Below are 17,080 nucleotides of genomic sequence, written 5' to 3'. Positions count from 1 at the left end.
AAAAAAAAAAAGTAGCAGACAGGAAGTTCAAAAAAAGAGAACCAAAAAAATACATATCTAGAAGTTGCAATTTACGCGTCAGTTAGGCGCGCGGCAGGTCGCAGGTGCGCGCAACTTGCGTGTGTAATGCTCCATTTTCTTGTCAGTAGTGGGGGCCACAATAAATCAATGTTTGTAGGAGTTCAAAATCAAATAAAAACTACTTCCCACACTAGATAGAAGTTCATTCATGATTTTTTAATCTGACATAATCCTCTAAAAAAACCACTAGTGGTGATGCTCTTAGATTTATTACCAACTAATAGACAAGTCAGCATGACAGGACCAAGTAGGGTTCTGACGTGGCCCATCAAACATTATTCTTTTCACCAAATAAATAATATGTTGGAATAAAAATTAATGAGATGTTATATATCTAATCCTTTGCGTGTTTTTTTCTTGTTTGGTGGCAAAGAAAAATCACAGTCACTACATTAGGGTGTGCATGTGATAAATTCGTCTTTGTAATCATAAGAAAGTAAACTAGCTTAGATTACTCATAATTGATCAGTAAAGTTAAAGCACACAAGAGAAAGCAAGAATGGTAAAAAATATTGCGAGGCCGAGGAATCTAGATATGGACGATGATGATCCACGACTACATGAAACAAAGGGCTCCATTTTTTTTCCTGTCCAAATTTTTTTTTTTTAAAAGTTTGAGCATGCGGTTCAAATAAGATCTTTTCTAAAAATGAAATAGTTATTGTTTATCATTTTTCATAATCCTGAATCGGCGGTTTAGAACAAGAATTAAAACAGAACCGAAAGGGAATCAAGCTACATTCGGTCATACCTAACTAGGATGCGCACTAGATAAATCCAATTTTGTGACTCTAGTCAATAAAAAATTACAAGAAAGTAAATGGGCATAAATTAGTCATAATTGATCGGTTGAAATAAAAGACCAATATTGACCAAATTTGTTGTGTATAACATTATTGTTCCCTACATATTTGCGGAGGTTAAGGTTTAGAAGTTGTCATCATCATATGATTTGTAAATTAGGTAATCTATTTGTGCAGATCCCCATTCTTGCTTTTTGTAGAGTGGACACTGGTTTGTATTCCCAAGGTAGATCAACGAGGAATCTTTCTCTACCCAAAAACAGCAACAGAGAGAGATAGAGTCATACAGCTAGCTCGACTAGTGGCATCCATGTGATATGATGTGAATAGAGATTTGTATACATTTGTATAATATCATCTGAATATGCCATTTTTCATTTTTAAAAATTTGACAATTTTTGTGTTTACAACGGTGAAAAAAATTCACTATTATTATAATAAGAATGTGTATTGAGTAAACTCAAACCCAAAATATGTTATTATGCTCTGGAGACCTACTTTTATCATTTACTAAACTTATATTTTGTATTTTGTTAGAGGTAGATCGAAATGAAGAAAGTATAATTTACAAAACATACAATATTATAACTTACTACATTATATTGTAAATTTTTCTTGAAAACATATAGAGTATATATTTGACTAAAAATATATTACTACACCTCTAACGCGCGTGTGTATGCAATATAATATTACCTTTAGAAGAGTTACTTCAATTGAAATTCGACTGAAACTCAACTGAATTAGTCTCATCTAGCATGATAGCATTACAAGGGTAGTAAGAAAAGGAAAAAAAAAAAAAAAAAAAAACTAAATCTATATATGTGATTGAAATTACATAGTCTCAATCTGGACCGTACATCTGTCCTACCGATACAGTGAGCGTCACGTAGTGATGGCATAGATTCAAGAGGAGTCGTCGTCGTGGTGGCGGTGTTTATTCCGGCGGACAAGCATGGCAATGCAGCGCTTGACAATGTAGAATTTGGCCTTCTGTTCCTTGGCCAAGTTCTTGCACTTGCGGCCGAAGTTAGTAGCGGACTTGGAGGAGGAGGAGGAGGACGCCGCCGGGTTCCTGTGCGAATAACTCCTGGGAAGAGGAGGGTGATTGGAGGAGGCGGCGCCCCTCTGCGACATGCTCCTCATCATCGTCATTGCCGCCGACGAGGAGGAGGAGGTGGAAGGGCTGTTTGGTTCATCCTTGGACAGTTTCCACTTCCCATCCGTGTAGTACTCCATTCTGGAATCCCCTTCTTCTTCTTCTTCTTCCCTTAGTTTGTGTGGCTTAGGATGAGAGAGAGAGAGAGTGAAGGTATGTAATGGACAGTGAAATGAGGGAGGAGTTGGTTGATGAGGGTAGACAAAAGCAATTGGGTGATGTGTTTGGCATTTTGTATTTATAGAAAATTGGGGAGACAATGCTGAGAGATGCTCGCAATGGTGTTGACCACCCTGTTTCTTTGCTTCTCCCCCCTCACTATCACTCAAAACATTACTACTCCCTTCAAATCATATAATTAACACAACCATTATATTTTTATCGGATAATTTTGATTCAAGTTAAATTTATTTACAAGATTTATGACTTGAGAATCACATGTATGTGTTGCACCCAAAACTACTTCTTTTGCACATATATAATTAAATATATATTACGTACTATCAAATAACTAACGTAACTACTATGTGATGTGATGACACATCTGATCTGTTATCATTTCAAATGTGTGGTTATCGATCACAGCATTATTCAATAATAATCAAACAAAAACTAGTTAAGTATTTGTTGTAATTATTACAATATTTGATTGAATTTTAATGTATTATACCATTTTATAATTAATATATTAGGCATAAAATTATAGTATATTTCATTTTCTTACTATTTTGGCTATAGTGTTATTTTCGCTTTTGATTATTGACTTTTGGTTTGTATTGTTTCACTTTTAGTTTTCGATTTTTAAAAATGTTTCATTCACTAAAAAATGTTGGATCAAGTGAAAAAAAGGTTTAAACCATTTAAGCATGAGGTCATGAGTTCTAACTCATATGCAAGAGCTTCTCCCGAATGATGCCTAATCGAAAATTGATGAGATTAATCTTCTTCTACAAGATGCTAATCAATGTATATGCAAAACAAACGTTCTACTTTTAGCTCAAAATGTCCAAAGTACCTTTATGTAGGATGGGGCTTGGTGAAAATTTGACAAAACAAGAATGTTTCAGATATTTAGAATTAAAAGTGGATCGCGACGTTCTTTATAGTTAAAAAATTTAAAAACCAAAATTTGAAAAGTAATGCAACAATTTTACTAGAATTTAAAAAGAAAAGTAAAAACTCTCACTAATCAACAAGGAAAAAGAAAAGTAATTACTGTGGATAAAGAGGGTTAAAAATTGAGATCCAGCAGTTTTAATTTACATAGGAATATTCAAACTTATTTGAGATGATGATGAGAGTTTATGACAAGGTACTTTATATATTATTGTAAGTTTCATATATCAGATGGGAAATGTGCAATATGATTTGAATAATCCTACGGATTCTCGAAACTTCACATCTCATCTGCCCTTAAACCGTTGGTGGATCATTAAACTATTCTTAACAGTCTTGTTGGTTCTGATGATTTCTTTTACCCCACACAATATTTTTTTTATGTCATAATTTCATCACTCTTAAACTAAATTATTTTCGAGTTAGTTTCACGTGAAAAGGCTCACTGAAACATGCACTATTACTTATGATTGAAACTCAAAGCATTAGTTAATATGTTGTTCGGAGGTAGATGATTGTAGGGCTGTGCAGCGGTCGGGTTCGGACGGTTTGGGTGGTCGGAGGCTGCAACCGATCGGATATCGGTTTTGAATTTGTAACCCCAAACCGTTTAAAAAAAATGATGAAAATCGTCGGTTTTGGAGATTTTGATCTCCGACCGACATCCGACTAACCGTCGGTTTAATCGGGTTGATAAAAAAAAAATTAATGCAAAAACTAAATTACTTTTAGAGTTTTAGTCCAAACTCCAAACAACCAAACCTCAAAAAACTAAAATACACACAAAATTACATCTGAAAACTGAAATAGTGAAATGTCTAAGAGACTAAGACTCTAAAATCTTAATCATTCACAAAAATTTAATTACACCAAAATACAATTCAAATTACAACTGTCATTCACAATTCACAAAGAGCTATTAAACATTTAAACCACAGCAGGTCAGCAGCACAGATCCAGCCTCCAAGCCTCCAGCAGTCCAGCCTCCAATCCTCCATTACCTCCAATAGTTGCCTAAATCCTAATCCTCTTCCTAATTATATTCAAAGTTAGAAAAGATGAAAACTTAAAAATGTAGTAAACTTGCCAAAATATATAGTATATACAATATTACAATATAATAAGTATATTGTTATTAGTAATAACAGAAAGTTAAGATTGGGACAAAGTGTGCTCAGATTGCTTATTTTTCATATCATGTAAGGATTGGGGGAAATTGCCAATGACCTATGGATTGACCACAGTTCATGGCAACATACCAAACCCAATCCAACAAATCCCAGATTTCAGAGTATGGTGGAAGCATCATCATTGCATTGGGCAGTTATTACTTATTAAACATTTAAAAAAAAAACAGAGAAGAGAGTCAGAGAGATATACCAGACAGCATCCTTATACAATTATACTTACAACCATTCCAATTTCCAGTGGTCAGTGGATAGTGTGATTCCTCAAACCTGGGGCAGTTATTAGCCACTGAGGCTGCAAACTTTCCAGCCAGGGAGTCATCAACTCAACTCATCATTATGTAGAGCCACAGCCACCATGGTTCCATGCTCAGGCAGTCAAGCAGTCAAGTACTCAAACATACACAATTTAGTTTTAAACAGCACAAGGCACAACTCACAAGCATAAGCAGAAAACAGTAAAACAGTAAACAAATAAAGATATGAAATAGTTTCAGAGAATTGAAATTTAATTTACTAGTATTGTAGGCAGGGAAGAACCAACTCCAGTGCAGAACTCTGCACACAAAGAAAAAAAAATTAAACATTAGACTTTAAACTAATTAACTAAAAAATAAACAAACTTATAATTAAAGTTAAAACTTATAAGAATAATTACCTTTTTCAAATTTCTCAACCTCATCAATGTTTTCTTCAACCGAAAGAGGCTGATTGTGCAACCTAAGCCAATCTTGTGCACATACAAGTGCCTCCACAATTTTAGGAGTAAGAGAACTCCTAAATGCGTCAAGAACTCTCCCACTTGTACTAAATGTTGATTCTGATGCAACTGTAGAAATGGGAACAACAAGTATATCCCTAGCCATTTTAGAAAGCACAGGGAACCTTCCAGCATTAACCTTCCACCATTTCAAGAGGTCAAATTCACCATCCTCTTCTATAATTGCCTCACTCAAATAAACTTCCAACTCAGTTTTCTTTCTGCCTAATTCTCCACTCTCCAATCTTTGTTTTTTTAACTGGGATTTTAACAAAGATTGGGGTCTCCCAACAGAAACTAGATCAGACAAAACAGTAGGGGGAACAGACTGTTCAACAGGAACAGGATTAGACTGGACTGGGAAACTTGTCACATAATCAACATACAACTCCTTCAAGTCTTTCATAACCTTCTCAAACAAGGACTTGCTATTTTCATCACCATATAATTGATTAAACCGATATGGCATGTATTCAATTTTGTCCCTAGGATCCATTATATTTCCATAAAAAATCAGAAAATTCATCTTGTTTGGATCACCCCAGTATTTATCAAACTTGGTCCTCATATTCATCCCCATTGCGTTAACAGAATCAGATTCAGCTCCCACCAGACCAGTAAGTATGCAAGATAAATCAGACACTTCAGAGAAGAAAGTGTTAGAAGTTACATACAAAGAACCAGATATCCTAACAGTCATTTCATAAAATGATTTCAGAAATTTCACCAACCCTTCTACTGCCTCCCAATCCAAGAAATTAGGAACATTCCCACCCAAATCAGATTTGAAGGAAGGGCCATGATCTTCATACACTTCAAAAACCTTTTGATACAGCAAAGCAGTATGCAGCATCAAATATGTGGAATTCCACCTTGTAGGTACATCAAGAACCAAAGAGTTTTTGGCTTCCACCCCAATTAAGTCAGCAAGCTCTCTAAATTGTTGGAGCCTAGCAGGAGAGTTTCTCATATACCTAACAGAGTCCCTTACCTTCTTAACAGAATCATCAAATTCCTTTAATCCATCTTGCACAACCAGATTAAGGATGTGAGCAATGCATCGCATATGCAAATACTTACACCTTACTGCAGTAGAACCCGAAGACAGCATTTTCTTTTTTAAAAACCCTATGGCAGTATCATTGCTNACAATTATACTTACAACCATTCCAATTTCCAGTGGTCAGTGGATAGTGTGATTCCTCAAACCTGGGGCAGTTATTAGCCACTGAGGCTGCAAACTTTCCAGCCAGGGAGTCATCAACTCAACTCATCATTATGTAGAGCCACAGCCACCATGGTTCCATGCTCAGGCAGTCAAGCAGTCAAGTACTCAAACATACACAATTTAGTTTTAAACAGCACAAGGCACAACTCACAAGCATAAGCAGAAAACAGTAAAACAGTAAACAAATAAAGATATGAAATAGTTTCAGAGAATTGAAATTTAATTTACTAGTATTGTAGGCAGGGAAGAACCAACTCCAGTGCAGAACTCTGCACACAAAGAAAAAAAAATTAAACATTAGACTTTAAACTAATTAACTAAAAAATAAACAAACTTATAATTAAAGTTAAAACTTATAAGAATAATTACCTTTTTCAAATTTCTCAACCTCATCAATGTTTTCTTCAACCGAAAGAGGCTGATTGTGCAACCTAAGCCAATCTTGTGCACATACAAGTGCCTCCACAATTTTAGGAGTAAGAGAACTCCTAAATGCGTCAAGAACTCTCCCACTTGTACTAAATGTTGATTCTGATGCAACTGTAGAAATGGGAACAACAAGTATATCCCTAGCCATTTTAGAAAGCACAGGGAACCTTCCAGCATTAACCTTCCACCATTTCAAGAGGTCAAATTCACCATCCTCTTCTATAATTGCCTCACTCAAATAAACTTCCAACTCAGTTTTCTTTCTGCCTAATTCTCCACTCTCCAATCTTTGTTTTTTTAACTGGGATTTTAACAAAGATTGGGGTCTCCCAACAGAAACTAGATCAGACAAAACAGTAGGGGGAACAGACTGTTCAACAGGAACAGGATTAGACTGGACTGGGAAACTTGTCACATAATCAACATACAACTCCTTCAAGTCTTTCATAACCTTCTCAAACAAGGACTTGCTATTTTCATCACCATATAATTGATTAAACCGATATGGCATGTATTCAATTTTGTCCCTAGGATCCATTATATTTCCATAAAAAATCAGAAAATTCATCTTGTTTGGATCACCCCAGTATTTATCAAACTTGGTCCTCATATTCATCCCCATTGCGTTAACAGAATCAGATTCAGCTCCCACCAGACCAGTAAGTATGCAAGATAAATCAGACACTTCAGAGAAGAAAGTGTTAGAAGTTACATACAAAGAACCAGATATCCTAACAGTCATTTCATAAAATGATTTCAGAAATTTCACCAACCCTTCTACTGCCTCCCAATCCAAGAAATTAGGAACATTCCCACCCAAATCAGATTTGAAGGAAGGGCCATGATCTTCATACACTTCAAAAACCTTTTGATACAGCAAAGCAGTATGCAGCATCAAATATGTGGAATTCCACCTTGTAGGTACATCAAGAACCAAAGAGTTTTTGGCTTCCACCCCAATTAAGTCAGCAAGCTCTCTAAATTGTTGGAGCCTAGCAGGAGAGTTTCTCATATACCTAACAGAGTCCCTTACCTTCTTAACAGAATCATCAAATTCCTTTAATCCATCTTGCACAACCAGATTAAGGATGTGAGCAATGCATCGCATATGCAAATACTTACACCTTACTGCAGTAGAACCCGAAGACAGCATTTTCTTTTTTAAAAACCCTATGGCAGTATCATAAGACAGCATTTTCTTTTTTAAAAACCCTATGGCAGTATCATTGCTAGAAGCATTCTTTTTTAAAAACCCTATGGCAGTATCATTGCTAGAAGCATTATCAACTGTGACAGAAAAAACTGACTTATTGCTAGAAGCATTATCAACTGTGACAGAAAAAACTGACTTCAACCCCCACTCTAGTAGGCAACTTTCCAGTGCCTTAGCTATGTATTCCCCCTTACGTGAAGAAATAGGGACAAAGGAAATTATTTTTTTCTGTAGCTTCCACTCATTATCTATGAAATGTGCAGTAATGCACATGTAGTTGATTCTTTGTACAGAAGTCCAAGTATCAGTAGTGATACTAACCCTTTGGCAGCTAGTCCTAAAGAAATTCTTCAAATTAACCCTCTCATCAGAATAAATTTTCAGAATATCCCTACTTACTGTCCATCTAGAAGGAATTTTGAACATAGGACAGCAAACAAGAATAAATTTCCTAAAACCTTGATCCTCCACAAACCTAAAAGGTAGCTCATCAATAATAATCATTTCACAAAGAGCTCTCCTAATCAACTCCTGATCAAAAACCCAGGTTCCTAAAACCCTTTCTGCACCTTCAGACTCAGTTAAACCAGAACTAGAGGCAGGAGAGAATGTGAGTAGAGATTGCCTAGTATCCTTAGAGTGAGGATTTTTTAGGCAAGTCATAATGTGATTTCTCAAAGAAGAAGTCCCATGTCTTTTGGTCTCAGATTTGTAAGACTTTTTACAGTATATGCACACTGCTGAGACAACAATGTTATCTTTGTTCTTGATTTTTTCAAAGTGATCCCAAACAGGAGATCTGGTTTCAACCTCTTTTCTTTTTTTAGGAACAGATGGAGGCAAAGACTGCTGAGATGTATCTTTCTCTACAGCTTCTGCTCCCATATCATGTTCCACAGTTTGAGAGGGAGGTTGACTTCCAGACCCACCAACACTTTCCATCTATAACATATAGTAGGAAAGTATTAGGGATCTCATTTCAAAATCTAGAGCATTTCATCATTAAAAAATAATTAAGCATAGTTCAGACATTGCACATTTCATCATGTATGTAGAAATGCAGAATTGCAGATTCCACAATAACACAAGCAATTTAAGGGTCATCTATCCATAAACTTGGCAACTTGCACAGTTTCACACTTGCAAGTTACAATTTACAAAACACAAAGAAATCCATAATCAGGCATTCAAGCAAAGTATGCAAATACTTTTTGATGCTCATCATTTATATGGATTTCACATCCCACTAATCCCAGTTAGGGGCTAAGGCTTCCACCAAAACAGACATTCAGATTTCAGGCATTCAAGATTTTAAATGGATTTCAGACTTTCAGTAAGCACAATAACACAAAGAAATCCATAATCATTAATCAGGCATTCAAGATTTCAAGCACAGTAAGAGCACAGTCTTACTTTAAAAAAATATAATGCTCATCATTTATATGGATTTCACATCCCACTAATCCTAGTTAGGGGCTATGGCTTCCACCAAAACAGACATTCAGGCATCCAAGATATTAAATGAATTTCAGACTTTCAGTAAGAACAATAACACAAAGAAATCCATAATCATTAATCAGGGGAATAGGGGATAGGGCTTTGGGCTTCCACCATACTGGAAAATAATACACTAGATTGCTATCACAGATTCACATGAGTATATCAATATCAAAATTAAAAACCCTAAATCAAAGAGCTTGAAATTAGGGTCACAACACTATCACAGATTCACATGAGTCACAACACAGGACACAGAATCAGAGAATAACGAAAATAAATTAGGGTTTAGGGGTTACCTTGTTTCTCAGCAATAATCCCCCCGAGAATAGAGGGCCTTCGATTCCTAGCAAGCAAACTGCAACCCTCCCGAGTCCACAGGTCACCGTCTGTCCGTCTCTGCGAACCCTAGTGCTACATCGGATATTCGGACGGGTTCGGGTGGCATTACTGCCACCCAAACCGAATTCATTTAAACCGCACAGCTCACCCATCGGTTCGTTTAGCTTGTTCGGGTTTGGTTCTCCACGGATGACGAATTGGCGGTGGTCGGGTCGGTCGGGTTGTTCGGTTTGGTCGGGTTCTGCACACCCCTAGATGATTGGACAAGTCTAACAATTGATAATCAGGAGAATTAACACTGCTGGAAATCAGTGAATTTCCGACCACCCAAAAGTGGTCGGAAATGGCCTAAATACGGTCGGTAACCCNCATTGCTAGAAGCATTATCAACTGTGACAGAAAAAACTGACTTCAACCCCCACTCTAGTAGGCAACTTTCCAGTGCCTTAGCTATGTATTCCCCCTTACGTGAAGAAATAGGGACAAAGGAAATTATTTTTTTCTGTAGCTTCCACTCATTATCTATGAAATGTGCAGTAATGCACATGTAGTTGATTCTTTGTACAGAAGTCCAAGTATCAGTAGTGATACTAACCCTTTGGCAGCTAGTCCTAAAGAAATTCTTCAAATTAACCCTCTCATCAGAATAAATTTTCAGAATATCCCTACTTACTGTCCATCTAGAAGGAATTTTGAACATAGGACAGCAAACAAGAATAAATTTCCTAAAACCTTGATCCTCCACAAACCTAAAAGGTAGCTCATCAATAATAATCATTTCACAAAGAGCTCTCCTAATCAACTCCTGATCAAAAACCCAGGTTCCTAAAACCCTTTCTGCACCTTCAGACTCAGTTAAACCAGAACTAGAGGCAGGAGAGAATGTGAGTAGAGATTGCCTAGTATCCTTAGAGTGAGGATTTTTTAGGCAAGTCATAATGTGATTTCTCAAAGAAGAAGTCCCATGTCTTTTGGTCTCAGATTTGTAAGACTTTTTACAGTATATGCACACTGCTGAGACAACAATGTTATCTTTGTTCTTGATTTTTTCAAAGTGATCCCAAACAGGAGATCTGGTTTCAACCTCTTTTCTTTTTTTAGGAACAGATGGAGGCAAAGACTGCTGAGATGTATCTTTCTCTACAGCTTCTGCTCCCATATCATGTTCCACAGTTTGAGAGGGAGGTTGACTTCCAGACCCACCAACACTTTCCATCTATAACATATAGTAGGAAAGTATTAGGGATCTCATTTCAAAATCTAGAGCATTTCATCATTAAAAAATAATTAAGCATAGTTCAGACATTGCACATTTCATCATGTATGTAGAAATGCAGAATTGCAGATTCCACAATAACACAAGCAATTTAAGGGTCATCTATCCATAAACTTGGCAACTTGCACAGTTTCACACTTGCAAGTTACAATTTACAAAACACAAAGAAATCCATAATCAGGCATTCAAGCAAAGTATGCAAATACTTTTTGATGCTCATCATTTATATGGATTTCACATCCCACTAATCCCAGTTAGGGGCTAAGGCTTCCACCAAAACAGACATTCAGATTTCAGGCATTCAAGATTTTAAATGGATTTCAGACTTTCAGTAAGCACAATAACACAAAGAAATCCATAATCATTAATCAGGCATTCAAGATTTCAAGCACAGTAAGAGCACAGTCTTACTTTAAAAAAATATAATGCTCATCATTTATATGGATTTCACATCCCACTAATCCTAGTTAGGGGCTATGGCTTCCACCAAAACAGACATTCAGGCATCCAAGATATTAAATGAATTTCAGACTTTCAGTAAGAACAATAACACAAAGAAATCCATAATCATTAATCAGGGGAATAGGGGATAGGGCTTTGGGCTTCCACCATACTGGAAAATAATACACTAGATTGCTATCACAGATTCACATGAGTATATCAATATCAAAATTAAAAACCCTAAATCAAAGAGCTTGAAATTAGGGTCACAACACTATCACAGATTCACATGAGTCACAACACAGGACACAGAATCAGAGAATAACGAAAATAAATTAGGGTTTAGGGGTTACCTTGTTTCTCAGCAATAATCCCCCCGAGAATAGAGGGCCTTCGATTCCTAGCAAGCAAACTGCAACCCTCCCGAGTCCACAGGTCACCGTCTGTCCGTCTCTGCGAACCCTAGTGCTACATCGGATATTCGGACGGGTTCGGGTGGCATTACTGCCACCCAAACCGAATTCATTTAAACCGCACAGCTCACCCATCGGTTCGTTTAGCTTGTTCGGGTTTGGTTCTCCACGGATGACGAATTGGCGGTGGTCGGGTCGGTCGGGTTGTTCGGTTTGGTCGGGTTCTGCACACCCCTAGATGATTGGACAAGTCTAACAATTGATAATCAGGAGAATTAACACTGCTGGAAATCAGTGAATTTCCGACCACCCAAAAGTGGTCGGAAATGGCCTAAATACGGTCGGTAACCCCTTTTCCGACCACTTTTTCGACCATTTTGGATGTTCGGAAAAGGCCTCGTCGGTATTTCTGACCACTCTCTTGAGTGGTCGTAAAAAGCGACCACTTTTTGTGAGCCGTCGAAAAAAAACGACGAACATATCACCTGGAGGGATTAGACATTTCCGACCATCTTGTGGTCGGAAATAGCGACCACCTTTGTAAGTCATCGGAAAAACGACGAACATATCAATTGGAGGGATTAGAAAGTTTCCGACCACCTTGTGGTCGGAAAATTCAGAACCAAGGGATTTTTTTTAAATACGTATTAATTGTCAGTTTCTATTGCTGCTTTCCTACAATTATCCAATGCTTTAACAATTTTAAAACTAGTAATTTCATAACACAAAAATTATACATTTCAATAGCAAGTTTAGCCACACATCAATAGCAAGTTTAGTTACACATTGCAATTGTAATATTCATGCCACTTTCAAAAAACTAACTTGCAATTCTAAGATGCTACTATACAAAATACTTCCTACATCACAAAAAAGGTAGAATCTAGCTTGGATCTATTACTCTTGCATAGGTGATTCTGTGCCATCATTGATTTCAAGATCATCTAAGCCAACACCACTACTTTCATGGCTACCGGTTGGATTAGTACATTGGGAAGATTGTTGATTTGCAGCACGAATCGCCATAATTTCAGATTTCAGCCACTCTATTTCGCCGTTTAATTTGTCAATTTTTTCGTCACAAACTACATGTGAAGATGATTGTCCGGATTTTAAATTCTTTTGTCTCACAACATCAGGGAAATAGTGTGGAGTATCTGATCCGAATCCAAAAACATACCCTCCTTTCTTGAGGCCACCAGCTGCCTCGTACCATGCATTTGAGTCTCCAAGCTCAGGTTGAATTTGTTGTTTTTGAGTTGCAACCTCCTATATTGAACAATAAGTACCCAACACAGTCATTTTATCATCTCAAAATATAATAGGCATAAAATTACAGTTATACTCTAAAAAAAATTTAAAAAAAAAAAAAACAAAAACAACACTATTGTATTTTATTACTTCACACACACACACTTCCTGCTTCACATTTGAGTATCAATCACATTCTACAGTACACATTGCCTTCAGTACACACACTTACTGCCTCACATTTTGCAGTACATACTGCCTTCAGTACACACACTTACTGCCTGCATTACAAACTGCCACACTGTCTCTCTCACATTCTCCCTCACATTCTGCAGTACACACTGCTTTCAGTACACACAGTAACATACATATATATATAGACATTATTTTAGTATAAATGCAAATAGTTGATGATTATATTACTAAACAGTTTGCTAGTAAATAGTTCTACTTCTGCTGCATTTTTAATAGTTGTACTTCTGCTGAAATTATCTTTCAATTATCAGAGTTCATAGTATTATAAGAACAAACACTTGTATTTAACAAAAACATTTAAATGCTAGGAATCGTATCTTACCATTACTTGTTGAGCCTTTTTGCATATAAACTCTTTTGTTTTCTTACTTTTGTGTGTTGCTTGGAATAACACTGCATGCGAGGGCTCTTCTCCAAGTTTTTCTTTCTATCCAAGAACAACAAACCACATATTAAATGTCATTGTTTAACTATAAACTGTATTTAATTAGTAGTAAATGACTTACCAATCTTCTCCTATGCTCAGTAATAGGGATTGAACCTCCAGTGTGAAGTGACGGTCCTAATCCCCCACAATCTGAATTTCTATTTCTTTTATTCTTCTCAACAGTCTTTTTAAATTTCTCCGTATTCCAAATGCTGCGGTATTGAGCCAAAACCTGATCAGTCATCCAATTTGGTTGTGCATCACCTTTTGCCAACTTTTTGCGAACTTGCGACAACGTGTCTGATAGTCTTCTTGCAGCCTTTTTGTGAAATAAATTCTGAATATTTGCCTCATCTTCAGGATTCCACTTATACAATTTCTTTAATAAAATTAAAACAAATCAAATTGTAATTAGTAAAGGAATATTTGCAGTTCTCTATAGCAATTATAAAGTAATTATAAAGTAATGTACTAATATCAGTTATACAATAAATTACCCTGAATTCATTAAACCAGATGTCCTTCATATGTCTAGGAGCGTCATTGTATGATTTCACAGCATCAGGGAATATTCTAGTAACACATTCGATAACATCTCTATTTGCACCCCATGGCTCAAACCTGTAACAAAGTATGAATGTTAGAGATAAAGGATAAACACATGACAATTATCAATATAAGACTTACGATTTGTTCCCAATGGGGAGTACTGTGGGCCTGCTGCTTGGTGAAGTTGGAGGTGATGGAACATTATTTGGTGATGCTGATATAGTGCGCTCCGAATCACTATTTCGACTGGACTGTGGGAAAGTATTTGATGGTTGGCTAGAGTTTTGGACATCATTTGCTAGACTTGGTTGATTTGTTTCGGAATTAGATTCTATTGGTGGTTGGGACATCAACCTTTTATTCTTTTGCTTTGCATTAGGCATTCTCTGCTTAAAATCCAAAGGGAGTTAGTGATGTCAAACAAATAATCAACATAAATGTAAGCTATATCAAATAGCCAATGTTCAGTTATGGCGATTTGCAGGTGGTGGAGCCTGTGTACCTGGCTGGCTGCTCAAAGATAAAGATTTCAATATATATATAGTCCTAACTGTTGCAGCTGCCCCACCACAAACTCCACCAATAATCACCTAAAACAAATGAAGTAAATTTAGGAGTGCAACCAGTTTGATTGAAGCTAGCATAATTTGATTCTAGTATGCACACACAACTCAAAGCTAGCATAATTTGATTGAAGAAGCAACCAGTTTTTATTTAAAAACCATGCAAATATCCTTTGAAAATAATCAATTATGCTCATGTAGAAATGATACAAGACTAGACATAGTTGATTGAAGAACTTATGCTTGTATAGAAACACTTAATCAAGATGTTCAAAGGCTAGTAATCCACTTTAGAATTTGCTCTTGTAGAACTTATGCTTGTATAAAAGCACCTTGTAGAATGTCCCAAGTTAAATCTGAGTGAACAATGAAACTTTAGCTCTAAAGGAAGATTAAAGAGTTGAGATTTAAGTTTACAAGTTAGTATTGCCTTTCACTGCCAGTGTTTTGCAAATCCTCTTTTGGCCCACTCTCCTTTATTTTTGGAGTCGGAGTTGTTGATGATGCATGTAAGAACTCTTTCTTGATCCTAAAGCAGTTCTGTATCTGTATCCATTAGAAAAATAGAAAAATATTCTGAAACTAAAAAGAATTTTTTCCATATAAAACTAAAAAGAATATTCTGAAACATGTAGAAAAATAGGATCAAAATAAATATTTTTCAAAGGCAATTCATTTACAAGAAGGCAAAATAAACAATTTTTTCCATAAACAATTTACAAAGAGACATAATGTGCTTCAGTGCTTGTGTGCTGTGAATTCTAACAGTAGGGAGAACATGGCAGAGCAGATGGGAAATAAACTATTTTTTGCAACTATTTTTTCCATTTCCTAACAATATATTCACTTAACAAATAACAAGCCAGCTACAAACAAGCCACCAACAAAGAAATAAGAAATAAGAAAAGAAAATACCTCAACCCATTTTCTTATAACTCCCCAGCCAAATGCTCTAAGCAGTATTTTGTTTTCTACACAGTAAATGAACAAAACAAGTAATAGGGTAAATAGGCATACAGATGAAGCAAGCATAATCGAAGAAGTATTATATTTGAGAGCATTCACTGGAAGCAAGGGAAACAGAGAACAGAGGATATACCTTTGGAGGTGTGAAGGAGGAAGGCCGGTGAGTCGGTGTTGCTGCTGGAGGGTCAAACGATGGTGCCTGTGGGTCCTGCGTTGCTACCAGTGCCGAGGGCGTGAAGGAGGAAGGCTGAGGATGAGAGATTGAAAGTGGAAAAATTTGGGGAGAGGTTAAGGAGTGAAGGATTGGCCAGTAAGAATGGAAGATTGGAGAGTGGAAACTAAGAATGGCGTGAGTAACTGAGTAAGAATGGGAGATTGGAGAGTGAAGAGTGGAGGGAGAATGAAAAAAGGGCGAAAATTTAGGGCTAAATTGATATGGCGCCAACTTTAATCATTTTGGTTGAAAATTTGGCAGAATTTTTTTTTTTGGGTTTTTTTGTAGGCATTAAGATTTTAGTTTATAAATTATACTAAAGAAATATTATAATCATATAAATTTCAAATATAAATTAAAAATCACCCTCATCATTGTCGGATTCCTCATTATCATCTTCATCATCAATATCTCCACTATCCTCTTCTACAGAATCATCATTGTCATCTTCTTCAATTTCTTCACTATCCTCTTCGTCTGAATCTTCAGTTTGGACACCTTGATCGGACCATTGATTTTCGTTTTGAGGTAATTCCACTTCATTCATTTGTAATGGTTCGTGCACTAATTCTTGCACGTCATCTTGAACACTTTGATCACCTCCAAATGTAGGCAACGGTATGTTATCTTGTTGATATGTGTAACTAGAGCTATAGGCATTGTCAATAGCTCCTCTAGGGCATTCAACACTACCCACCAATTCATTTTCTCCCGTATACCCCGTGGGTATGGAATATAACACACCTGACATGCGCTTTGTGCAACGATAAAAGGATCATACTTCCTATATCGTTTATTGCAATGCACCTCAGTGATACCATATTCAGAATTGAATATTGACCCGATATTGGGTGTTGGGTCAAACCACTCACACTTGAAGAGAACAACTTTTTTAAGTGGAACATTGGGG

General features: G+C 36.5%; 4 protein-coding genes and 1 long non-coding RNA gene across 5 annotated transcripts; all 5 read right to left on the bottom strand.

Moving 5' to 3' along the window:
• Positions 1-1,556: 1,556 nt before the first annotated feature.
• Positions 1,557-2,210, bottom strand: LOC116026346. Its single transcript, XM_031267835.1, has one exon. The coding sequence runs from the start codon at positions 2,121-2,123 to the stop codon at positions 1,791-1,793; it is 333 nt and encodes a 110-aa protein (XP_031123695.1). The 5' UTR covers positions 2,124-2,210; the 3' UTR covers positions 1,557-1,790.
• A 2,644-nt stretch (positions 2,211-4,854) lies between these two features.
• LOC116024120 (zinc finger BED domain-containing protein RICESLEEPER 2-like) lies at positions 4,855-6,274 on the bottom strand. The gene is made up of 2 exons (XM_031265023.1): positions 5,005-6,274; positions 4,855-4,904 (listed from the first exon to the last, which is right to left on the bottom strand). Exons 1-2 carry the CDS (start codon positions 6,272-6,274, stop codon positions 4,855-4,857), a joined length of 1,320 nt encoding a protein of 439 aa, XP_031120883.1.
• A 279-nt stretch (positions 6,275-6,553) lies between these two features.
• On the bottom strand, positions 6,554-9,967 carry LOC116024119 (zinc finger BED domain-containing protein RICESLEEPER 2-like). The gene is made up of 3 exons (XM_031265022.1): positions 9,773-9,967; positions 6,704-8,918; positions 6,554-6,603 (listed from the first exon to the last, which is right to left on the bottom strand). The coding sequence occupies exons 1-3, from the start codon at positions 9,965-9,967 to the stop codon at positions 6,554-6,556; spliced, it is 2,460 nt and encodes an 819-aa protein (XP_031120882.1).
• Positions 9,968-13,397: 3,430 nt separating this feature from the next.
• LOC116024118 lies at positions 13,398-14,405 on the bottom strand. The gene is made up of 4 exons (XM_031265021.1): positions 14,376-14,405; positions 13,958-14,257; positions 13,774-13,878; positions 13,398-13,525 (listed from the first exon to the last, which is right to left on the bottom strand). The coding sequence occupies exons 1-4, from the start codon at positions 14,403-14,405 to the stop codon at positions 13,433-13,435; spliced, it is 528 nt and encodes a 175-aa protein (XP_031120881.1). The 3' UTR covers positions 13,398-13,432.
• On the bottom strand, positions 14,404-16,164 carry LOC116024561. Its single transcript, XR_004099503.1, has 6 exons — positions 16,090-16,164; positions 15,906-15,961; positions 15,408-15,536; positions 14,930-15,017; positions 14,566-14,813; positions 14,404-14,499 (listed from the first exon to the last, which is right to left on the bottom strand). It is a non-coding gene; the product is annotated as an uncharacterized LOC116024561 (long non-coding RNA).
• Positions 16,165-17,080: the final 916 nt, after the last annotated feature.

The sequence above is a fragment of the Ipomoea triloba genome, chromosome 7 (genome assembly GCF_003576645.1).
Source record: "Ipomoea triloba cultivar NCNSP0323 chromosome 7, ASM357664v1".
In the NCBI taxonomy this organism is placed as follows: Eukaryota; Viridiplantae; Streptophyta; class Magnoliopsida; order Solanales; family Convolvulaceae; genus Ipomoea; species Ipomoea triloba.
Note: the sequence above shows the minus strand (reverse complement) of the source record. Positions and strands in the feature narration are given on the sequence as shown.

Excerpts from the sequence above, each read along its gene's own strand:
- LOC116024119 (XM_031265022.1), bottom strand. The coding sequence starts at position 9,967 with ATGGGTGAGCTGTGCGGTTTAAATGAATTCGGTTTGGGTGGCAGTAAT. Across the intron at positions 8,919-9,772 it reads GATTATTGCTGAGAAACAAG|ATGGAAAGTGTTGGTGGGTC; the intron begins GTAACCCCTAAA and ends TATATGTTATAG. Across the intron at positions 6,604-6,703 it reads GGTTGAGAAATTTGAAAAAG|AGTTCTGCACTGGAGTTGGT; the intron begins GTAATTATTCTT and ends CTTTGTGTGCAG.
- LOC116024118 (XM_031265021.1), bottom strand. The coding sequence starts at position 14,405 with ATGAAGGACATCTGGTTTAATGAATTCAGG. Across the intron at positions 13,879-13,957 it reads CTGAGCATAGGAGAAGATTG|AAAGAAAAACTTGGAGAAGA; the intron begins GTAAGTCATTTA and ends GTTCTTGGATAG. Across the intron at positions 13,526-13,773 it reads AAAAGGCTCAACAAGTAATG|AATGTGAGGGAGAATGTGAG; the intron begins GTAAGATACGAT and ends TGTGTACTGCAG.
- LOC116026346 (XM_031267835.1), bottom strand. The coding sequence starts at position 2,123 with ATGGAGTACTACACGGATGGGAAGTGGAAACTGTCCAAGGATGAACCA.